General features: G+C 49.1%; 1 protein-coding gene across 1 annotated transcript; it reads left to right on the top strand.

Moving 5' to 3' along the window:
• Nucleotides 1–544: 544 nt before the first annotated feature.
• Nucleotides 545–23,193, top strand: LOC126645141 (sodium- and chloride-dependent GABA transporter 1-like). Its single transcript, XM_050325204.1, is given in 15 exon segments — nt 545–785; nt 5,700–5,831; nt 6,527–6,627; nt 9,169–9,278; nt 9,658–9,790; nt 11,009–11,143; nt 11,365–11,468; nt 11,778–11,902; nt 12,723–12,773; nt 12,776–12,834; nt 18,074–18,205; nt 18,928–19,030; nt 19,437–19,537; nt 20,324–20,491; nt 23,089–23,193. Coding segments are annotated over 15 exon segments (1,800 nt in total).
• The last annotated feature ends 1,784 nt before the right edge of the window (nt 23,194–24,977 follow it).

Here is a 24,977-nt window from a genome sequence, read left to right as displayed (position 1 = left end):
CCAGACATGGGAGATGTGGCACCTCCACCATTCCCCTCTCCACTGTCACTCAGGCATGCCAGATATATGTCTCTTTCTGAGCTGCTCTGTGGTGGGTCACCCACAGGCTGTGATTTCTCTGCATGTGTACTGGTCCAGGAGCTTTTCCTAGAGAGCACTGGGATGAGAAGGAGAGAGGATGACAGTTGAGGTGTTTGTTATGTGCTGGTAACAGCCAGGTCTGAGTCTGTTGTTAGCAGTCTGTGTGGGCACAACTCCTCAGAAGGGCAGCTTCAAGCAAGGAAAAACTATCCTCCTTCTCTCTGGGAAAAGCAGGGAGGCATGGATAGGCTGCACTGATGTGCACCAGTCTACCCAGTGAGTCCGCCTCAGACCCAGCAAGACCCTCCCCTAAGTCCACTACACTGACACAGGATTGTTTCTCTCCTTTCTCATCAGGAGCTTTGCCCAGTGCTTCCCATTTCGCCCGTGCTCGGCCGAGGCAGAAGCTGCCCTTGCTGCTCCTCCAGCCCCTCAGCGAGAGTGGCCACACATCTGAGTCACCATGGGCAAGATGGACAACCCCTCTGTGGAGCTGAACTCTCCCTCCGAGGTGAAGCAGGCAGCCCTGGAGGAGCCAGAGCCCATCACCCCTGAGGTTGTGGGCACCAAGAAGAAGAAGAAGGAGCTCCCAGACAGAGGTTCCTGGAAGGGGAAATTTGACTTCTTGCTTTCCTGCGTGGGCTACGCTATCGGTCTGGGCAATGTCTGGCGCTTCCCTTATCTCTGTGGCAAGAATGGAGGAGGTAAGAGAAACGCACCGTGCCTGCACTCATCCCTGAGCAGCCTTGTCCCTGAACAGGCTTTGGTTTGGTGTGTCTGGGTTGGTCCTCCAGCTGAGAGCTGTCCTCATTTATTTACAAGGAGGACTGTGCACATAGGCACCCAGCTTAGATGCTGGGGTGCTCCCAGGGAAACCTGCTAATGGTGGGGTTCTCCTCAGCCTGGTGTGTCCTCAGGGGATAACAGTTTTGGATGTGAGTTTGGGTTACATGTCTGAGGAGTTCTGATTAGAAGCTTTGCATGGACCACAGCAGGGCTGTGTAGACATATATACAAACATGTATTTATGTACACATACACATAATGATGTGTCATCATCTATGGAAGGAAATGAGCTTTGACTTACTAGAGTGCTGTAAGAAGGGTCACAGTTATCATCTCCATCCTAATGTCTGGGAAACAGAGGCCATAAGAAAGAAGGCAGGTGGCAAAGGATGCAGATCCCACTTACAGTGGGATGCATCTGGTAGCAGTGCCTTCTTTTGCAGACAGCTAACACTAGCTACTTTTAATTCTCTTTATTATTGCACCACTACATCCTTTCCTTACCAGTCATCTGCTGAGGCTTTGCCAAACCATTGGAAGGCCAGAGAAAGGCAGGCAGATGGGGAAACACTGCTGGGCTAGAAATCAAGAGATCTGGGACATCAGCTCCCTGCCCAGCTACAGAGTTTTTGCATGTCTTGGATCAAGTCAGAAAATAAATTTCTGTACCTCAGCTCCTCTCCAAAATGGTGCTATTTCTTCAGCCTTACCAGGGAGATGCTTTTTGGGAGGGTAGTATGGGCTTGTGTTAGTAGAACAGAGGCTCTTCTTCTCCTCACTCTATGCCCAGCTCTCCCATTGTTTGTGCCTGTTACTAAAATAACCTTCTTTCCCCACCTTGAAGAGCTGCTCACTTCCTTGAACCATTCCTCAGTCTTCCTACACAAGTCCAAACGCCTTTTTCTCCCCTTTCAGGCTGTACATATAATTTTAGTATCACCTGCTAGTCTTCCCACATGGCTCTTTGCTTCCTTCTTAGCTCTTCCTTGCCCAGAGTCCTTGTCCTTGGTACCACATGCATTCATGCTGCTCTGAGGGTCTCCTCTCATGCTTCTTCTCCCCATTATTTTTATTTTCCTTTTGCCTTTGGTTCTCATGACTCAAATCCACTTCTGCTGTTCGTGTCTTAGGTGGTGTAGGATGCTCTTCTCCTCCAACCCTGGAAAAGAGAAGGGTCTAGCTCCCTGAGGCAGTCTGCCCATGTAACTCCATGGCATTTCAGGGTATCTTAGACCTTTTTCTGAAGCATGTGGAGTGAGTTCCAGCAGGAGATCAGACATTTATCAATTTTGACAAGATTTTAATGAAGTATGTTGTTTTCATAGAATCTTAGAACCAGAGGAAGGGACCTTAAAGATCATATAGTTCCCACCTACCTTTCCCTAGACCAGGTTGCTCAAAGACACATCCAACCTGGCCTTGAACACTTTTAGGGATGGGACATCCACATCTTCTTTGGGTTTTGTGCAGAGGCATAAATATGCAACTGAGCTGAGTGAGGTTTATGGGAATCAGCCAGGCCTTCCTAGGGGAACCTGTGCCACCAGTGCCAGAGCCACGGCGTGGGTTTGTCATCTTTATCTAGCCACACTCTGGCACCTGACTGCCAGCCCTCCTCACACAACATTAGCCCCGTGGCTAAGTAGCAGTGCCAGCCAGTATCTGCCCTGTGGCTGCTGCGTCATCTCAACTCTCACACTGGATCTGTGATGCCCGCGGCTGTCTCCTCACACATAAAGGTGGGGATGACAATACCTATAATTAGATGAAGGGTGCTGTGAAGCTAAAATCAGCCCTATTTATAAAATCAGCTGAGAACCTAGGACAGAGGGTGCTGTGGAGGTGTGGAGCACTATTATTAGCATGAGCAATGGCACACAGGGTGATCTCTGCCCTGGCACCTGCAGGCATGCAGAGGGACCAGCCGGCTGTGAGCAGGAACGCCAGACAGATGAAAGGGAGGGGACTGGTGCCTGCCACCTCCCAAACACCCTGCCTCGCCTGCCGGATCCCTCATTCCTCTCACCCCCAGCAGGTCTGGCTGTTCGCAGGCGCGACTGCTCCCGCAGCCGGCAATAATGAGCGGCAAGTGGAGGCTGCCGATGCCGGAGACAGGCGGGAGAGCTGACGCACGAAAGCGTCACCGCGAGTCGATGCGAGGCAGGGTCGCACGGCATCTGATTCGCGATCGGGTGGGCACCGCCTTGGCTCTGCCCCGACGGAGGCGCCTCCGGAGCAGAGCAGAGCAGACCGTGGGTGGGACTCTAATTTTAGCGTCCTGCATGTGCGCTGCTCAGAGCCGCGGCCGTGTGGGCTGCTTCCATTACGCACAGGCAAATTGAACTGAATGGAAATATTGTCGTCTCACTTGCCGCTGTCACGTTGCATCGGCTCACGGCTGGTTTGGTCGGCGCAGGGAGCCCGGGGCACGGCAGCCCAGCCCGCTGCGGGGGGCAGGCTTCGCCCAAGCTGATGCCTGGGCTCCCCGCTGGCTCCGCACACAGCTGGATGTGCCCAGCTGTGCCTAACGCTCCAGCCTCCACACCGATTTCTAACCTCATGCAGTCCTTCTGATCTCAACAGGGTTTTACCGGACTCCAAAATCACTCTAAATGCGGCTCAGTACGTGCTAAAAATTGTCTGTGAGATCCTGAGCTGGAATAACGAGAGAAAAGCAGTTCTTTAAATAAGCATCGTGCGTTCCTCATTTGCACACTGAGCCTGGAAGCAACAGCATGTAACATCCTGTAATGCTCAACTTCTGATTCGTGGGCAGTGTTCCCTGTTTAAGGATTAATTGTTATTCCTTGCTTTATGGCTTTAGGAGCTGGAGACTGCAGGCAGATTTGGGGTTGCTCAGTGGGTGCCAGGCATCCTTCCCTGCCTCCAAGGGTCAGTGCTCTGAGCAGGCAGGGCAGGACCGGTGGCGACGCCCCTTTGACTCCATGGGCTGCGGCAACTCACAAGGTCACACACAACATTTGTAGCAGACTCGGGATCTGAACCAGACCTTTAGTAGCTCATCCAGGGCCAGAGATTAAAGACCATTGCTTTCTCTCTGTGCCAAGGATTTAGGCACAGGCCTGCAGACTTTAGGTACGAATTTCAGAACTGATTTCCACTCTGGATGTACAGCACCTGGGGCTGTTACCCGTGTCCTGGTTTGCAGATTTTCCAATATTCTCGAGAATTTTTATTGGGCCAGGACAAAAGACCTGTGTCCAAAAGCTTATCTGTTATTTTTTTTCCCTCAATAGTCTAATAAAATCTTTCATCTACAAACCTTCCTGGCCTGCTGTGGATGAGAAATGCAGGATTATCAGGGCTGTGGCCAAATTTTATTAGTTGCTTGCACAGAAGCGAGGAAGGCACTTGCACTGCTGATAAGCTCAGCCTCCAAACTCCACAGTGGCAGGGTGGCAGCATCCATGTCCTCCTGCAGGGCTTCTTAGGGGAGTGGACCTTGCAGCCTGTGGTGACCAGCAAGAACACAAGGGAGGATGCTGGCGTGCAGCGCTGCTCAAAGCTGCTCTCTCCTCCCCGTCAGGCTGCTGGTGAAGCTGGGAGCCTGTGCTTCCATGCCAGCTTGTGATTCAGGCTCATGGTCATCGAGCTGCTGGCCCGGAGAGTGTTTCCTCCCTACCACCCACTGCCAGCTCCTCTTGCATGCTGCCTCCCACGGATTCCCATGCTGGGTGCTGGCACCTGCCTCTCCCAGCTGGGCTCAGCTCCCTGCTTGGCAGGCAGGCGTCCCCAGCTGGGTGTCCCCTGAGCCAGCATCCCTGGCTGTGCCTCGCTGCATCCCTACCCTCAGACAGCAGCTGCTGGAGCCTGGCTCTGCCAGGTGCAAGCTGGGCTGCAGCTCTCCAGAGTGGCTTTGCTCTCTGGCTCCGTGTTTGCTTTCCCATTATTATCTGGAGAAGAAGACTCATACTGACAGCTCAGCCCTTCGGCTAGTGCAGAAACCAGTGCCGTCCCGGACACGGCCAGCTGCTCCCGAGCAAACTGAGTGTCCCCACTCAGTCCCCAGCCAGAGTTTGTCTTCCTCAGGGAGGATGGCATGCTCCAGCACATGCATGAGAAAGGTGGAAAATGAGCTTTGTCCCAGGTCCTAAATGTCAGGATGACCTGGACATGTACAGCCTTCAAATCACACAGCAAGGCTCTCCTGTTCTATTCACTCTTCTTATAACTGGGTGCCAGTAATACCTCTAGGGAACGGCTGCACTACCGCATTTGTAGTGATGGGATTTCTATAGGGCCATAGAGAAGAGTAATAGTTTTACCAGGAATTTTAAGGGTAAAATCTAAAACATGGCTAGCTAGGAATATAACCCTGTTATAAGAGAAAATACAGCCTTAGTCACAGTTTTCTTAAAAGACTGAAATAGCTCTAAAAAAAGAGCAGTGGCCAATCCCAGATATTCCTGTGCACTTTTCCCTCAAAGTGAAGAACTGGGAGCTGGTGCAGGTAAGACAGAAAGCATCAACAAGAACAAGTTATCAATGTCAGTGTCCAAGTTTTGGGTTTGTTGTCAGATTGGGTTTAGCATAGCTAACAACAAAGTGAGACTGGCATTGCATAGCTAGTGATGCCAGTGTAGATGTACACATGGTACATAAATACCCATTGTGATAGGAACAGATAAGGGTAAAGCAGTGGAGATCTCAGAGGGAGACTCACAGAACACAACAACTCCAGTTGGAAACTGTCATCTTTGGGCAAGGCTGCTCCTCATCACATGGGTGCTGTGGAGCCAGAAACCCCAGCTGGAGGCATTTGCTTCACAGTAAAAGGGGGAGCTGTTTGATAACACTGCTCCTTCTTTCAGGGGCCTTCCTCATCCCCTATTTCCTGACACTGGTGTTTGCTGGGATTCCTCTCTTCCTTCTGGAAACTGCTCTGGGCCAATATACCTCCATCGGCGGACTGGGAGTCTGGAGATTGGCACCCATGTTTAAAGGTACTGTGTGTTTGTGAAAGCAATGGCAGGTAACTACAGATTCCATTAAAGCTTTGATGAGCAAATCAACAAATCCCTTGGCTCTGGGATGGGGTGGCAAGTGAGGGGAGTGTTTTTTCCCCTCTGTCATTATCCAACTGTCCTTGACTCTGATGTCTGCAGTTATTAACATCACTGTGCTCTGTTTGAACAGTCTTGTGTGGTGACAAGGCACTTCATGAGCAGTATGGGATGTGATAGAGTGGCTCTGGTTGCAGAAGACCCATTGTTGCTCCAAGCCTCCCTATGTAGGCTTACCTTAATTGCATGAGAGAGGTGTAAAGAGGGGACGTGAACCTGTTGCCGTGCCTGGAGTACTTGTTTTCTAGAAACCAGCAGTGATTTAGAAATGCCTTGAATGTGGGACAGTGTGATTCTGCCAGGGAAGTGACCAGATCCTGTTTTCATGGGGCTCTGTCCCTAAAGAACCTGTAGTACCCTGAAAGGTAGCACTGTTCCCTCTGAAAATGGGCGGGTGAGGAAGGAGAGGGAATGAGCCTCCCTTGCTGACCAGCTCAGAGTGCAACTGTAGCACACCCTCTGTTGATGAGCTGATTTACTTTTTCTGGTTCTGCCAAAAAACTTTCTGTGGTGTCCATGAACTCACTTGGGTACTGGAGACCTGGACTGAAGTTGCTCTCTGCCTTCATTTGCAGGAGTGGGACTGGCAGCTATGGTTCTCTCCTTCTGGCTGAACATCTACTACATTGTCATCATCGCCTGGGCTCTCTACTATCTCTTCAACTCTTTCACTGCGGTGAGTCACAGGTGTATCTGCAGCACGGCATTGGCTGTGTTGTGGGTCCTCACTCCTGCTTTGTGGGGGCTGAGTGGTTTATGCCACAAAACAGGCACTAGCTGTTTGCAGTTTGTGCAAAGAGCCCTTGTCAACAACCTGCTGGACCCTCTCTGAAGAGGTTCATCAACCCTGGGGGCAGTTTTGTAGTGTTGATGGGTACTGATGTTGCCTCTAAAGAGGATGGTCCTCTGGAGGGGATGGTCCCATCTCCTCTCTGAGAACTGTTCCCCGCTCACATCAGTCTTTAAAACACACCCTGTGACCCTGTTGTATTTCTAGAGCTGCACATTTCCATAACTGGTTTTGTTACAACAGGTTCTTATTTCCTAGGACTTAGTCCTGACCTTAATTAGTTCTTATTCACACTTTCCTTGATAAATGAAATCTGGGAGATTTTTTTCTGCTGGGAAAATGATTCAGAAAGTATCTAGATGTCTGCTTGTGATGTTCTCTTAGCATGTGCTTTGACAGTATGGTTTTTAGTGGGTTCCTCTCCCATAGCAGGGTCTTCTACCATAGAAGGTTAGAATCATACCCCATATCAACTTCTTGGTAGCTGAATGATTACTTTCAGCCCAGAAACTGGGACAAGGTTCCTTAACATAACTTCTGAACAACCTGCAGCCTTAAAGACAACAACTGCATGGTTCAAATGGGATCTTTTAAAATTTAATTTAGATATAAGCATGAAATGCTGTTATGATGCTGTACATCCAGTTTTACTTTTTGTTTCAACAGAATTTAAAATACCTATCAAGACTTTTGCTAAATTATTCCGTTTGGCATTCCCCACTGTGCTGCTACCCCCAGTACTGTACTGCTGTAGGCTCCTGGATCTAGAACAACCTTGTTGTTTGTGGATGAATAGATGCAGCCTCAGAGGATTCCCAAATGAACAAAGGTCTGCCCCAGAGGAACCCATCCCTGGGCAAGATGAGGCTTTGGTACATTTGGGTGTCACAGACCCAGCTGCTGACAGTGCTCATATGTACACAGGCAGGTGCAGGTATTTGGCTCAAGACGTTTTCTTTTACCAGAGATAATTCCAAATTCCCGAAAGGAGCCAAGGTACAAATAAAAAAACTAGGCTAATTTCTGTCCTTATCCCTCCTAAATTTGACTAGGAGTACTTTGAACTGTAATAGCAGCCAAGCTTAATATATAATAGGACCCTTCTGCAGTTTCTGTCCTCTGAAATTCAGAGGAAATGGAGCAGCACAAACTGTCCCCCAGCCTGCCTCTCCCTGTAAGAGCTGTGCAGCTCCTCTGATGTGCAGAGCACTTGGTTGAAGGGCTGCAGCGCGGCACTTCTTGAGCCACTGCCTTTACTTCAGTGCAGTTAGCAAGTCTTCAGTGAAATCACCGTGTGGGTGGAACAGCCTGGAACAGCCTGGGTGTCCACGGAATTTCCCCCCCACCCCTACAACAGCCACCCTTCTGCCAAGCCAGCACCTTAGAAGGCATTGTCTCCTGGAATCAGCTTATTCAGGTGGAGCAATGAAGGCAGCACTTAAAGGCACTGATGCCACAAAACACTTAAAACACAGATAATATTTCTGAAGAGGTCAATGGTTGTGGATGAATAGTGATGGATACAAACATCTTCTTAGAGCTTTGTTGAGCTGGAGCCCCAGGTCTTATCTGCAGAGGGAAATCACCCAGCATAGCTGTTCTGCATTTATCTATGTGCACTGTGCTCAGGAAAAGAGATTGTTACACAGTAAGACATACCTGAGCTGCCTTTCTTGGGCTGCCTTGGCCCGGCACGAGTGAGTCCACCTGCATGCTCACACGGCCCCTGACACTGCAGCTTCACCGCTCACAGTGCCAGAGCTGATCGCATTAAATCTGTAGTGGTGTGCTGCCGTCACACCCCTACTACCTACAGCATAAACATCGCCCAGGAATCCCTTTGTGCTACTTATAATCAGGGCAAGAGACAGCATGAAGCATCTATTGAGCTTTAAATTCACTCCTGTGCTTGTGCTACGTTAGTCTATTCGGGTAGACAACCCGTTAGCCCCCATTCTCAGGGCCATGCTGCTTTTTAAGCTTTAGTATAAATGAGAGGTAAGAAACTGTTTATTCTTTGTGCAATAAATTCCAGCCACTTGTTGAGTGAAGCTAGCCAAAAACTGTAATGGTTATAAACACGATATCTCTCGGTAGCCATTTTAATTTGTAGCTATTAATTACCAACAGTTAATTGGAAATGGCTTTCTATCTGGGGAATTGCTAACATTTTATTAGAGCTACAGCACTGTCCTAATCAAGCTGTGATATTGTTTCCTGGAAAATCCTTGTCACAGATTACCATATTTTAGAAAATGGTTTCATGCTTTTGGCTACAAGGGTGTGCCCATCCGATGCTGCTGTCCATCATCTTTGCAAAAAAAAATAATGGGGTTTCAGTTTAAAATAAGCCAAATTTCACTTCTCAGTGCTGCCCTTGGGAGATACAACATTAATGACAACGCTGCTGTCCTTGTTCCGGTGCAGGACCTGCCGTGGCAGAACTGTGGGAATGCTTGGAACACCGACCGCTGCTTCTCCAACTACTCCCTGAATGACACCACCAACCTCACCAGCGCCGTCACCGAGTTCTGGGAGTACGTCCACAGCCTGCCTACACCAGGTTTCTCCTCCTTCACCGCAGTCGTACCTGCCCACCAGGACTGTGGCTGGTGCCCATTTGGCACTCTTCCTTGGATAACTTTGGCAGGAGGGCGTTACAGCCAGCCATTGGCCGTGGTGGGCATGGGGTGCGCTGTGCAACCTCAGGTCTGATGGACAGAGAGGATAACAGCCACTCCACCTCTCTTCTCCTCCCTGTATCCCATCACGATGAACCTCAGGCCTCTCTAGGGTTTTGTGGGTTCTCGTGCTTGTCCTCACCTGACCCTTCACCCAGCAGCCACCTCTGGGATCTCCAATCCCTCTGCCCCCAAGGGTTGGACTCCCCTCTAACACAACGTCTCCCATCCCTAGGAGAAACATGCACCAGATGTCGGGAGGCCTGGGGGAGCCTGGCTCTGTCCGCTGGCCCCTGGCTGGCACGCTGGCCCTGGCCTGGCTCCTGGTCTACTTCTCCATCTGGAAGGGTGTGGAGTGGACAGGCAAGGTACAGTGTAAGGGCCGGGTGTTTCGTTGCTGCCCCTCATTCTGCACTCAGGTCTCGGCTGTCGAATTGTCCTCCAGACTCAATTTTATTTAAGTGCCTATAACTGAGGTTATGGTGTTTTGAGGCAGAATCACAGTAGATGCTATTGAATTCCTGACATTTTACCTTTCACGGTTGTTAAAATTGCTACCATGTTTATGGTAATTTTCATTCTGAGTGTAGAGAATAGCTCTTCCCTGTAAAGTCACGGGTCTGAGCGCTCAGTCCTTCTGGGAAGAGGCTTGTGAAGTTGTTTTCAGAGATTACTTATATTTCCCACCTTGGGACAGCATTTTGAGAGAGCAAAACCTCTTCTGGTCTTCCCCTTTTGAAAATCACGGTCTCTTAAAATGCTTTTGGTGAAAAAAACCCTCACCATCTCGTTTGAAAATTTCCCTGCTGCCCTTTCAATATTGGTGGGAGACCTTCAGATGAGAAGCACGTTGTTATTCACTGTGTATCGTTTCAGGCTAGCACAGCAGAAAGGTAATTGCTTAGTTTAGTGAAAACGTGATGCTGAGATACTGGGATGTGTTATTTAGAGCACAGCGTGGTGCAGCGGGACAATATTATGAAAGGAATAATCTAGAGGAGAGATCAGAAATAAGCACTTCAGGGGTAGGTCACCTAAGCTGTTAACTTCCCCAGTGGCTCCCAAACAGGTTTTAGCTACGCAGCCCACAGCAAAGCCCTGGTGATTCCTGGTATGGGCCCTGTGATGAAGGATGGCGTGTACTTGTGAGTCCCTGAAATAATGCTGAGAAGAAAGGTGTGGAAATCAAGACAACTCTTGTTGCTTGATGCATTGGTCTAGAGAAACACCAGCTTTAGCTCTGCAAAATAAGGATGTGATGACTTAAAGGGATTACTTCCGTGGACTAAATTTATCCCTGTGCAATTCCCTTGTCTTTGGGCATTTCATCCAGACTTCAGCATGCTCCTTTTGTGATTAGTGTGTCCTTGCACATCATTGGCAGGGAGAAACCTCAAACAGACAGAAACATTACTAGCATGGGAATGGGAGACAGCAAATGCAAGGAAAGGCTGCTGCAAGTGGCTGTGCTTGGGGAGCCTGCCCCCCTCACAGGGGGACATGCCCCATGCAGTGACACAAAGTGGGCAGGAAAGCTCCTGGGCACTGGTGGGCTGAGGGTTTCTCTCCCATGGGGTCTTTTTCAGGTAGTGTATTTCTCGGCCACCTATCCCTACTTCATGCTTTTCATCCTCTTATTCCGTGGAGTCACCCTGCCAGGAGCCAAGGAGGGGATCCTCTTCTACCTCACGCCTGACTTCAGAAAGCTCTCCGACTCCGAGGTTTGTAGCCTAGTGAGGAAAGCTCCTATTTCCCAGTTGTCTCTGTGTTAGTCTTCCAAGGGCACTTCCCTTAAATATATTAAGTATTTGAAAAAATCCTGGAATAGTTCCTTGTTCAAGCAGTCACGACCCTCACAGGCTAAGACAAAGCTGCACTGAGCTGCTGCAGGAGATGCACCTGCAGCACGGAGTCCCTCCCTCTCCCGGTTCTTTCTCCACAGGTCTGGATGGATGCAGCCACACAGATCTTCTTCTCTTACGGCCTGGGCCTGGGGTCTCTGATCGCTCTGGGGAGCTACAACACTTTCCACAACAATGTCTACAGGTGGGTTGATTCTTTCCCAGCCTCCTGGATGGCGGGGAGTGCTCGGGGTGAGGTAGGGGGTCATGGTGAGTCTGGGGTGTCTGTTTTCCACTGTCCCCTTACTGCCAACACGCAGCCCAGGGGATACACTCTGATCTCTATAGAGGGGCTCCCCTGCCTGCAGGACACTTCATATCTCACCTGTGCTACCTCTCCAGGGCACAGGACCTGCTCTCAGCAGAGCTTGGTCTTTTATTTACCCCACCCTCCGTTCTTGGCCTCTTGGTAGGGACCTGCAGGTGGTTTCTCTTCCTTCTTTCTCTCTTCCAGAGACTCCATTATTGTCTGTTGTATAAACTCCACTACAAGCGTATTTGCTGGATTTGTTATTTTCTCCATCATTGGCTTCATGTCACACATCACAAAGAAGTCAGTCTCAGAGCTGGCCTCCTCAGGTAAGCAGAAACCCAGTTCAAATACAACAGCAACCTGTGAAAGCAATTTTTCTGTGAGCATGGGATGCTCCCAGGCCTTTCCTGACTGGCACCCAAGTGTGCAATGCTCTTTGAGCACCCTCTCACTAAGATGGGTCTCAGGCACCTGTGGCTGATGTTGGTCATACTCTGGCTGCAAGGGGCATCTCTGTCTGCTTTTAGTGTTCTTCTCCTTCTAGTGCTGAACTTTTATGTGATTTTGCTGTAGGGAAATATTTAGGCCATTTGCTGTCTGGAACCTTCTTGTAGAGAATATGTTTTCAGTAGACGTGATAATGGAGTCCCTTTTTCATGAGCAATCTTGAAATTGATCTCAGAATAATTTTTTAACCAAGATGGGACTGTGTCTTTTTGTGCAAAGACATATTTTGAAATTGCTGTCTTCCCAGAGAAAGCTTTTATCTCAAGAAACACCATTTTGTGATGGGGGAAAAAAAAAAAAAAAAAAAGAGCACTGGGAAAGTTATAACCAGCTCTGATTTTTGTATCTCCAAAATGCTCCAGCTCCATTTGGTTGCAATAATTTGATGACTTGCTTGCTTGCAGGACTTGTTTCTCCAATGACTGTTTCTCCAGTCATTGCTGCCTCCTCATCCTACCCCTGTACACCCCACTGGGTTGGTGTGTCACAGGCAAAAGCTCAGGTGTTCCCAGCTTCTGTATCAAATACCCACAGGTCTTGGCTGTGATTGTTGTCCCTCTGTTCAACCGTGGGCCTTAGCTCAGACTTCCCATCAAATGCTTTTTAAACATGGGCTCACCCCTCTTTTCATTACCACAGGCCCTGGACTGGCTTTCCTCGCCTACCCACAGGTTGTCACACAGCTGCCCCTGTCCCCCTCTGGTCAGTCCTCTTCTTCTCCATGCTGATGATGTTGGGTCTGGATAGCCAGGTGAGACAACCCAGGCACGAAGTGGGGTAAGATACAAAAATACCTTCAGATATGATGGTGGTGCCCCTTCCTGCACCTCTGGACAGTGCAGAGCAGGGTGGTTTTTTAACTCTTAGTGGTGAAATGCAGCTGCATGAAACAAAACCTCCTGTGTGGACATCACCTTTGTGCTCTTCCCTAATGCAGGCATATACTGCAAGTGTGATGGGATCTGGCAACTTCCCAGTGCACTGGTCCTTGTCCTGCTGCCCATTAAAATGAGAGCAATGACCAGCTTCCAGCAGCCCAGCAGAACCAGTCAGCCCTATAAGATATTCACCACTTCCCTGTAGGAGGAGAGGATCTTTGGCAAGCTTTTCTCCGTTCACACTGATTTTTGACCCTGTGGCCGAGTGCCAGTGCTGCTTGCAAGCACACAGCCTGTCCCCACCTTGCTGGGTCACCCTGGCAGCTGAACCTCACAGGCTCTGAGCAGACCTAGTGGGAAACTAGTCCTGCCAAAATACTTTGCATCATAGGAAAAAGGAAAAAAATACTTTTTTCAAGTAGTAACTGCTTTGTTCTTGTAGGACGTGACTCCCCCCCACTCCCAATATAGGTACATGAAGTAAGGGAAATCAGTATGAACTGTTTCATTTCATGCCTGCATGATCGTAGTTTGTGGTCATTTCAACTCTCTTGGTGTTCTATGAGAAGCTTGGATGCTTGGAAGTTTTCTGTCACCTTGACCAAACTGCATTTCCCATGAGGCAAGAGGATGTCATTACTTCTGCTATTTTTCATAGCCTAAGGGTAGAAGGGCTCCATGTTCCCTGCTCCCAGGAGCCAGAGGCAGCATCTTTGCCCAAGGTACTGGTCTCCAGCCAGACCCAGTGCTCTGGTGCAGCATTGACAGGTTCTGCTGGGAAAAGCAGTGATGCAGGGTTTGAACTGGGGTTCTCTCCGAGTGTGAGGACAGTGGTTTGGTGCAGTGTTTTGACGTTGGTGTTGGATGACAAAAGTGATCCCGAGCAGAGCTGCAGCTCCCTGGTCTGGTTTGTAAGTGAGCAGGAATAGATTCTGGCAGAAGGAAGGAATCATGCCTTGGGAAAGGCTGGTGCCTGAGTACCTGGACAGCTTTGCCATCAATAAGTCTTAGTTGAGGGGGAAGCAGCTGGATGTAGCAAAAGGTCTCTATCCCGCCCCCTCAGAGCCCTTAGGAACAAACAAAAACCTCCATTATCTCTGTGTTTTTACAAGTGGTGATACTTTTTTTCTGATAATTCAGCTTAAAAGTAGCTACCCAGTGAAGCAGTGAACTGCAGTGTGCCTCCCTGTTCAGTGCATCAAAATCAAAGGCTCCTGCAAAAGCCTGCCCTTGGCCTACCCCATCCTCACTTATGCCCTCATGCTCTTCCCTTACAGCACAAAACACCAGTACAAAATGGATGTTCTCCTGGATTACAGGTAGCATTCACAAACCCAAGCCCAGTTCACAATCACACTCAGACCTATTCCTGAAATGTCACACCTGGTTTCCAGGAAAATCTAATCAACCAAATCTGTTTTTCAGTGATGGCACACTCTCATAAATACATTATAAAACTCATGTCTGCATTACTACAGACATTATTTATTAAAAAAAACCAAATCAAATAACAACTAAACGTTCTGAAAGAAGCTACATTTACAGGAAAATAAAAATTATCTCCATGGATTATTCGCTCAGAGCCAGTAAATAGTTCAAGGCATGACAATAAGCCTTCTAAGCACTCTGTGGAATTTATTTGCTGCATTTGCTTCTGAAATACCCCTTGAAATTCTCCATGTCCCTTCTGACAGCCAGTCTCAGAGGGCAGGCAGTCTAGGGGGGGGCTGTCATTGCCTGGAGGAGAAGGCTGGGCAGAAACGAAAGGAAAACAAGCTCTTAAAAAGCACAGCTAAATACACGTGAAATAGCTTTCTGTCTGCATGCTGGAGCTCTGATTCATTCAAACACACCAGCAACAGCATGGCAGCTTGTGCATATAAAACAAGTAACATAGGCTGCAACAATGTCTGCAGTTCCATGTGAATTTTGAAGCATTTAAAAAAAAATAAGGAAAAAAATAAGAAAAGAAAAGAAAAAAAAAGAAGAAAACATGTTTTTGCTATGTGCTGATTTCATATTCTCCGTGGTATTTGCAGCTGGGGAGCAGGCATTTTTCATTTGGGTCAGCAGCCCAGTCCGTGAGGCGCAGAAGGGCCGTAGGGCATTTCTTGCACCCTGCACCCCCAGGGCTGCTGGGCTGAGGCTGCCCCTTGTCACCGGCACGGCACGGCTCTGTAGGCACAGCAGAGGCGCTCGGAAGCCCAGCCTAGTGAGGGGAGGTCGGGCTGAGATCCGTATTTGCGATGCAGCAACAAGCTCCAGCCCTTTAATGACGCTGGGAGCAGGTCCAGCGAGTCTCCCGTTGATGCGGCACAGCCACATCTGCCTCTTTCTGCCGGGGTGCTCTTCTCATCTGGAGTTCCTTGAATGGGATGAGTGACCTACACTGATGGACACGCACCTCCCTCCTGTGCCCCCACTTGCCGCTCGTGTGCCTTAATGTTCACTCTGCTCTCATCCATCCGGGCTTTACTCCTCTTGCGTCTAGACCCTCTTGCGTAATATGCTAATGCTTTCTTTTAACCTGCCGGTTTCCAGGTCAGGCATTCATTCCTCAGGGGAGCTAGCAAGCCTTGTGACTGCAAGCCTGCGTCTGTCCCATGTGAGGCCTCCTCTCACGGGTTATTCATGAGGATTTCCAGCTGCCAGCAGTGAGACCACTCGTGGTTCTCTGGCTGCACATCTGTGGTCAAGCTCCCCGCGCATCCACGGGTCCCAGTCGGGGTGCTCTGTGTGGCTGAGGAGGGAATGGCAAGCCCTTGACATTGGGAGAGGGTGGGAGAGGGACTCTCCTACAGACTGAGGTGCCACCTATATTGACTCCCAAACCCAGATTATCAAACCCGTTACCTTTGTGTAATGATTAAGCCTTGAAGGGGAAAAAGAGCAAAAGGGGTAAGTTAATGGCAATAAAATGCTTAGGAAAGAGACAATATCATGGGGTGAGGCATGAGGAAAAACAGAGTATGTGCTAAAAATTGTGTCTGGAGGAGGTTGGGGGGAAAAGCAGAGTTTTTTGGAAAGCAGACTGAAGTGGCAAGAACGGGAGGCACCCCAATGCCCAGATCCTCACCAATCCTGAAAGCAGCATGTTTGCACTCAGATGAAATGCCTGCTTACCTCGTGTGAGGAGCTAAGGTTTGGTATGCAGGCCTGGAAAAGTGGACCCCAGGCCAGCCAGGGAGCCACAGTCCACAGGGCTGGAAAGGTGAGCCTTCTCCAGGCTGTATCCCTTCTGAAACCTGAGGCTGGCATGAGGCAATTTTCAATAAATGAAAATTTCAGGAAATTTCATTTCAGGAAGTGAAAAAAACAGGCCATTACTTGTTTTATGGCTAGAAAAAGCAGTGTACCACCACTTGTTTCACCACCTTGTCCATTACACAGCAGCTTGATTTTGATAGGAGACAAAGAGATTTCAGCTCACTTTGTAACCCTGTTTCTCATCACCCACCTCCATGTATTTCCCTCTAGTCTTTCCCTGACGTGATCCTTCTTCCTGCACCAAAGGGCTGTCAGGTTTACTCCATACCTTTATCTGAGGCATCATATTCTTCACTCCTTCTCTGCTGGACACCACCCTCTGACCCTGACCACCCCTGGCCCCTCTCCAAATCCGTTTCCCTCTCTGGTCTCAGATCTCCTGGCCTTGCCCATGGCTCCAGCGGTGCCTGGTCGTGCATCCACATGGAAAGAATAGCTTTTGACAGTGTTTTTTTTTGTCATGCTATCTCTTCACACTGTGGTGCCAGCTCAGTCCTGACTCTTCCAGACAACAAGCCAGGTGGGATGGGGTGAAGAGCTCGCTGTCAGTGAGTACAAAGGCAGCTTAACCCACGCGTGAATGGCAAAAGATGCTTTAATGGCTCTTGTGTCCAACATAAAAGGCTGAGCTCATTAAACATTCAAGCTGAAGAAGTTGAGCTTTGAAGCTCTGGGAATACTGGCTTTCCGTGTGGATATAAAACCCTGGGCAGGCACATCGCCCTTTGCCTTGCTGTGTCCCACGTGGAAGCCAGCCCCAGCAGCCAGTGGTGTGCAAGCTCTTCCAAAATCCCTGCCCAGCTATAGGCATGGCTCAGGCTCCCTGCTTTTCTTCCATACATCTTTCCAACCCTCTACTGTGCTTTTTAGTCCATATACCTCCACCTCCACTCTGGGTTTTTTTTTCTTCTCAGGGACAGTGAGGTCTCTGACTGCCAAGAGCAATGAAACCTCTTTCACTTTCATTGCATGGGCTTGTACGTTTACTCAGGGTGACCAGGGAAGCTGGGAATTTGCTGCTCTCATTAATTCCCAGGATTTCTGCTAGAGGCATGATGTGGTCTCTGGGAGCTGTATGTTACCTGTAGTTTCTGGGAGCGAGATATGAAAGTAAATCTCACAATTTAGCAGGAAATAGGAGGGAAGGATGCATTTTGAATATATATATGTGGTCAAACTGCCCTCATACCAGAAGGCAGAACTAGCAGGAAAAGGTAGCACTCACAGGGAATGTGCTGTGGTGCACACAACATGTACTGTGCCTTCTATACTGCTGCATGAGCCATCCAGGTATTTCCACCTCTAGAAAGATGATGTGCTGTGAGGATGGGCTTTCGATGTGCCACATGCATTTAATGTGGCGTGCTTGAAAAAGGACTGGGTAGTCAGAGATGCTGGAGTTATTCACACACACGTGAGACTGGGCAGTGGGTAATGCAGCTCCTTACTGAGTGTTTTAGACCATTGAACAGCACAAGTGCTGTTGCCATAGGCTGGGAAGAGCACACACGGGAAGGGAAGGGAAGAGCAAGCAAGGTCCAGCACGTGTCCCAGACACACAGCTGTGACACAGAGCCTGGCAGCGTGGGGGAGCAGGGCAGTGGGGGGAGGCCCCGGAGAGTCTGTGGGAAGAAAGGAGGGGCTTTTCACAGGAGGCAAAAGACAGAGATTTATCTCAGCTATTTTAAAGTATTTTACTTCAGTGCTTTTAGCTCTGTCTATATTCAGTGAGAGTCTGCAGAGAGCTCCTAAATCAATGAGGTTCTCAGCACTGAAGTTAGATGTGGGTGGGAGTGATGTCAGGCTACTTATGTGTATGTCCTTGTTGTATATCTTCTCCCATAGTTCTGCACGGTGGAAGGGTTCATTACAGCCCTGGTGGATGAGTATCCTCATCTCCTAAGAACCAGGAAGAAGACCTTCATCGCAGTGGTCTGTTTCATCTCTTATCTCATTGGATTCTCCAACATCACCCAGGTACAGAATGCCATGCTTGTACCTCCATTCATGACACCTTTCTAGTCACTTTGGCATTGCACAGCAACACCAAAACTTTGGAAGAAGTGACAGCATTTCTCCTAATGCTGAATAAAAGGCTTTGCTCATCACTGCTACATCTTGAGTTACTTAGGATGCCTCCATAATTTTTTACCATTATCCTGGTGTCAATCTGTCTTGACATTTTGCTATTTGCAATAAGGGCTCAAGCCAACAGAGCCCAAGCTGGGGAGTGCTTGCTGCAAAGGGTTAAGATAACATAAAGAAACCCAGTCTGCTGGGACCCTGGACTTCTGGGACTGAAGCCAAGGTTCACATCAGGGACGGTGAGGGCTGAGTGATCTGGAGACCATTTGTGGAGCACTGAAAGTTCATGAGGAGGCAAGGCAAAGCTCCTGGGAAGGGCAGAGCAGACTAAATTCAGCAACTCTGTCTAAAGCAGAGAAATGTAAGAGATCCTAGTGAATTTCTGGTTTTCTTCTCACCCTTGGCTATGCCTGAACAGACTGGCTAATTGTCTGCAAGAGCACATCAGTTTTGCTGCTGGGAACCAGACTCCAGTAGAAACATTGCAACACTGGCTCTACTGTCCAAGGAAATTAACATTAAAGCCAACAGACACGGACTGTAGCAATCGAAGCTGATGGCTGATATTGTCGATCAAAATCTATAACGCCTTAACCCTGGTTTTGTCTCTTCAGGGTGGCATTTATGTCTTCAAGCTGTTTGATTACTACTCAGCCAGTGGCATGTGTCTTCTCTTTCTTGTCTTCTTTGAGACCATCTCAATTTCTTGGTGTTATGGTAAGCCCAGAACACCCTGTTCCTTTGTTTCCTCCATGGCCACGGTGAGTTATTTCAAAAGCCTCTCACAGTGAAGCCAATGACAATTTTGCAACTGAAAATAGCTTAGACTGATAATACCAGAAAATCAGGAGTGGAAGGCTGTCATCTCTCTTCTCCAGCCCATCACAAAGACCTCTGCACAAACTGACAGATGCCTAGGATACTTTAGTCTGGGCCTTCAAGGGGACACCAGGAACATGGAAGCTGTTAGCAGGAATTTGCTTTTGTGTCCCAGTACCCCATCCCCTCCAGAAAATGCATCTCATGCCTCTTGCTGTAACTGGCCTGTGCTGTGTCATGACAAGATGTGTTGACCATGGTGCTGAGGTGGGATGTATTTTTCAGTGCTCATTTCTTCCTGTAGGTGTGAACAGGTTTTACAGGAACATCGAAGAAATGATTGGCTACAAGCCTTGCATCTGGTGGAAGATCTGCTGGGCCTTCTTCACACCCCTTGTCTGCCTGGTAAGACCTGGGGCATCTTATCTGCAGGTGTGGGTCAAGAAGGGCCTCTCAGTTTGGATGGACTATAGGGGAAACAATATATTCTCCACATAGTATCAGGCTGGTGCAAGGTGGACCAAGGCAGACTTGAGATGGGCAAAGTGATACAGGAGCCTCTTTCACCCTGCCTGCTAGGCTAATCACCCATAAGAAAAGTTCTAGGTGATTGTTTTAATCTAAATGAGGCCATCAGTTCTTCATTCTTCTTTCTGAGGTGCCAGAAGATAAGCAAAATAATTTACTGTTTTGAAAAGCTGTTATTGGTTCTGGTGAAGGCCCTTAGTTACTCCAGCTCCAGCTTCAGCCCCTGACAGGCTTGTCAGAGCAAAAGCTATCAGCAAATGCAGGATGATTGACTGTAGAGCAATTGGCCTTTGCTGATTCTTGCCCTTCCAGCAGAAGTAGTGCAGGGAGTGGTGGGATAAGGCCAGTGACAGGAGGATGAAGAGTCCTGAGGCCAGCTGTGAGGATGCTGTTAACTTGCTTAGGAACTGGTGTGTGAGCACTGCTTGTCTAAGTAGCCTAGTGAAGAAGGACATCAGGCGTATTCCAGTTACAGCTTTTTACATGGGATGAGGAGAATTTATTTCAGCATACCAGTTGGTGGGCTGAAAGAACCCAGACTAGTTTAAAGAATTGTTCAGTTGCTCTAAGACTGTTGGGAACTAAGAGCATAACGAAGGAAAGAATGGATGGACCCTGATTTTGCATGCCTTCCACCTGCAATGTCTGGTGCTCTTTTCCCAGGGTGTGTTCTTCTTCAGTGTGGTGGAAATGACCCCTCTGACACTGGGAAAATACGTCTATCCTGCATGGGGACAAGGCATTGGTTGGCTCATGGCTCTGTCCTCCATGGTACTGATTCCAGGATACATGCTGTACTCTTTCTTCACCTCAAAGGGCACTCTCCGGCAGGTATGAACAGCTTCACCACTCCTGATCTCTGCTTAGGGTAGGGGTGTCTGGCTGAGGCTGGCCATGTAGGCAGACCTTCAGGTACTCTACACTTTGGTCTGTTGTTCCTCATGGAGATTTGTGTTGTCACCATCACAAAAAGAGAGCCCTCCCCCCTGGAATATCCCTTTGGTGCAGGGGACTGGAGCCCTGGAAGAGACTGGCAAGAAATCTTTGAGGTTTCTTAAGCCAGAGGAATGCAAGTTCCTGACAGTCCCTGGCTATGAGAGCATGGTTACTTGACAATTCTCAGCAGAGAGATCAGCATCCTCCAAGCAGGGATCTTGAAGCGTCTCAGACTGGGACCTGTTACCAATGGAGACAAGCACAGTGGTAGTTTGTCATGCACTCTGCAAAGTGCACTCAGTCACTGAGGGGTTAAGAAGAAAGGAAGAGTTTTATGCAGGACCCACAATACCCACTAGTGTTGTTTAAAGCGTTTTCTTTAGTAATTTGAGCAGGCTTTTATGTAGCAGTGAATCATGAGTCTGTATGTCATATCTAGTACTTACTGTTAAGATTTTATTTACAGTGTTGACATTCAGTCTTGAGAGCACTGTGCAAAAAGTCCCTGGCTCGGTGCTGTCTGCTGCAAACTACAGATGTAAGAAGTCACCCCAGGGGTGCTCATTTATGGCTTTCCCAGCCCAGCTGCAATAGCAACCAGACTCCATCTAAACCCCATGAGCTTACTTCATTGATGCTGTATTTTGAACAAAGTTTAACTCAGAAATGTTTTGGCTGGAATTACTAGGCTTAGGTCAACTTCAGGTTCTCTACCTCTGAGATCAAATTGCAGGTGGATTTGAGTTTTCTTCCTCCCAGGCTTCCATTTGGATGTGCTCTGGTGTGGGAACTGAGCGAGTCTGGGGTCTCAGATCTGCATTCAGTTCTGGTCTCTCATCTGAAGCTGGGTTTAGGAACTTGTCATTGGTGTTGAGATCCACCTTGGCATTCCTGCAGGACTCAAGCCAGGATGCTGTCAAGCCACTTTGGTGATCTTGGGTTGAAGGCCAGCAGCAATTCCAGCAGTAGCTCCTTTCTCAGATATTAAGAGGGTTCCTTATTCCCTCATTATGTGAGCTGGAAAAGGGGAGAAGGAAAGCCTGAAAGTACAGATGTGAGTTCAACCCTTAGCCTAGGCTCAGTCCTGTTTTACTAGAGATGGAGGAAGCACATTCCAGCACCTGGGGGAGCCCAAGCTGGCCTGAGGTCTCCCAGGAGTAGCCCAACTCCTTCTGACAAAGGGCTTGTACTAATTATACACATAGCAAGAGTGGCAACACCAGCACTTCCAAAGAGCTGGGGACTCCTGTGCCACCCCAGGGCATGGAGCGTGTTTCCACCCACCCCTCCACATCTTGTGCAAACCAGCAGTACCAGCAAGCAGCGTGAGTGGCTGATGTGTACCCTCCCTGTCTGGCTCTTCCTCTAACATTCCCACACACATCACGAGACCCAGACCCCTCTCAATCATTCGTAGGCCCAGGAGTGAGCAGCAGATGGCACCAGGAAGAAAGTAGGCTAATCTGTGCATTCGTGTGTTGGTATCAGAGAGACAGAGTTTTTGGCCTCTTATATGCACAGATCCTGGATTAATTTGTAATAGAGCTGGAGCTGGAGGGAAATTAGATGCCAATCCTGAATAAAGTGGTTTTGACAGACAGGAAAGATTACAAGTCATTTTGATTCTACTGAGCATGAATGTGAGAGGGGAAAAAACCAGACCGTGAATGATAGAAGCGACTCAGTGAACATTTCAGGGACTACACCCAGCAACAGCTACTTCAGTGGTATTGGAGAGTAGGAGCTTGTTTCTCTTTGCTGAAAAGAGGTTCTACTTGTCTTAGTGATGTCTGTTCAGGTCAGGCTCAATCCGGCTGTGCTTCTCTTCTGCAGTGCACAGCATCAGTCTCTCCCTGACCGGCAAAAGTGACTCACTGTTCTTCATCACTCCTGACGTTCAGTCCACACGCCTCCAGCAATGACTTGCCCCTCCATATTTTGCTGGGTTCTTTGCTTCACATTACTTGACTCTGCAATTTTCAATTTGATGAGCTCGGGGTGATAGGGGTTGCTGCTGTGCAAAGGTTTGTGCAGGTGGATGGTCTGATCTACATCAAAGGCACAGACCATAACCTTGTTAGGCTGCTGTAGTTACTTAGTAATGCTTTGTAATCAACAGTAGTTGGAAAATGGGTCTGCTCTGAAGCCTGTGACAGTGCAGCTCTCTCTAGTCCCTCCTTGCAGCTGCTCTTGCCTCTAACAGTTTGCTTGTGTTATCAGGATGATCCCTGTATTCCAGATAAAAGGGGGAGCTGCTGTGCCGTGTGGGGCACCAAAGCAAAGGTGACTTGCAGAGGTTTTTGGAGGACTGCTGAGTGGTGCTGGGGGAGCCACTCTTGCTGCATGCACCATCCCCTTGCCCTGTAACTAGGGTCACCTCTGAGGCTTGGGGTGAGGAGTCCCAACCCTCAGCTGCTGCCATGCCCTGGCTGTCCCACTGCTGCCGCCCCCAGCCCCTGGCTGACACACTTTCTCCCTTCATTCCTGGGCAGCGTTTGCAGCAGATGACACAGCCCAGAGCAGAGGTGCACGTGCAGAACAACGGCCTCCAGCCAAAGACGTCCTTGAATGGGAGGATCTCGGATGCCGCTGTCTAGGAGGAAAGCCCGAACATCCTCGCCCTGTCCCGTAGCTGCTCGCTCCGCATTGTCCCTCGAGCTCCTCTGGCACAGCTTCATGTCCCTGGCTCCACGATGGCTTTCACTTGTTGAAGAGAGGACCTGGTGGAGGAGCCTGCTTGTGTCCCTCCTGGCCTGGCTTACCAAGGCCCTGAACAAGCTGTCACAGGGCTTTGTGCGGTGACCGTCTTCATCCTGCAACATCCTGGTCCAGGCTCCCAGGGAGGAGCAGCCGGTGCCCACGCCTTCCTCCTCCCGAGGAGAGGTGATGTCTCTAGAGAGCTTAGACTGATCTGATGTCCACTTCTTTGCTTTTCTTGCCTTTTCCATGTGAAACTCTGCAGAGCACACCGCAGCACACAGCTGTGCTTTTCTCCCACAGATCTCGCTGACATCGGGTTCAAATCGCAGGTGGATGTTGATTTATGGAGCACAAACCAACACTAACAAAAAACTGGAGGGGATATGCAGAACAAAGGATACTAGTGCAGAACAAGGGATTCTAGTGAGGAGGCCAGCATGCTGGTAGCTGTAGGACACCACCCCAAAACTGGAGAAGGGCTTAAGGACAACATGTGTTTCTCACAGGTGCCATGTTTCAGCCCTGGGCAGTCTCCAGCTGTGTTCCCTGCATCTATTGGGGCTGGCCCTCTGAGTCAAAGCCCTGCAGAGCAGGCAGCCTTTCTCTCCTAAAATGCAGCTAAAAGGGTAAGTGAAGGGCTCTTTGCTAGAGGCTGTCTGAATCTCCTACATTGACCACTCTTTGCTACAACCAGCTTTGAGCAGAGGCAAGAGGTCCACCATGTGATAGAGAGATTTTCCAGGACTCCCCACAGCAAATCTCCCCCCATCTGGAAAAGGATAGTTCCTGCCAAACACCCGCCCTGGCTGCATCCCTGGGTGGGAAATAATAAGATGCAGTGTAGTGCCCATGGATGGTTTAGTTTATACCTTTTCCGTGAGGTGGCAACACCCACATCCCAGGAGCTTCCTGAGGCAGTCGGTAGGATGTAGCCCCCATGCTTAAACCCACCTCTGTGAACTAGTGCTGATGTCCCTTGGGAAGTATCTGTACAGCCAGCTGCTGGCATTGGCACATCCCAACTCCCAACACACACACCAGACAGTGAGCTGGTGTAGATGATGCTGGAGGAGGGTAACACCTCAGAGAAGGCTGGGAAATATTTCAGAGCACTCCTAAAGCAGCAACATATTTTTTGGTTATAAAGCCTTGTGAAAGGAGGTGTCTCAGCGTAGCACCATGTGTAGGTGTGAGAGTCATGTTCCCATTTGTGCCAGCTGCCCAATGACCCCACGCAGAGATACCTGTGTACTCAGAGCACTTGAAGAGCACCCACCACACGTGTGCACACACGGTGTGACAGTGCAGATTATTCTCTCCCCACCCATGGCACAGCACTGGCACTGCTCGCACTCCCAGGTTCAGCTCAGAAACAACAAACTTATAAATGAGCATCCAAGAAAAGGTATGTCCCACCCACACTTCCTACCGAAGGGTCTGGTCTCCTAAGTGACACACTGCAGTCCCCTCGAGGTCCCCCCTCAGGCGCCAGCTGAGTGATGAGCCTGTACACAGTTGTCCTGCACTTGGACAGCAGCTGCAAAATGCTGCAGGTTTTGCCTGTGCTGCCTGCCCTTGGGACCCGCCAGTGCACGGGGCCAACCTGTTCTTCTACCAGTCTTCCAGCCTGAGGATCAGTAACAGAAAGAGGAAAGAAGTTTTCTGGTTAAAGCTGAAGTCA

This window comes from Myiozetetes cayanensis, unplaced genomic scaffold (assembly GCF_022539395.1).
Source record: "Myiozetetes cayanensis isolate MyiCay16 unplaced genomic scaffold, myiCay2020 scf3, whole genome shotgun sequence".
In the NCBI taxonomy this organism is placed as follows: Eukaryota; Metazoa; Chordata; class Aves; order Passeriformes; family Tyrannidae; genus Myiozetetes; species Myiozetetes cayanensis.
Note: the sequence above shows the minus strand (reverse complement) of the source record. Positions and strands in the feature narration are given on the sequence as shown.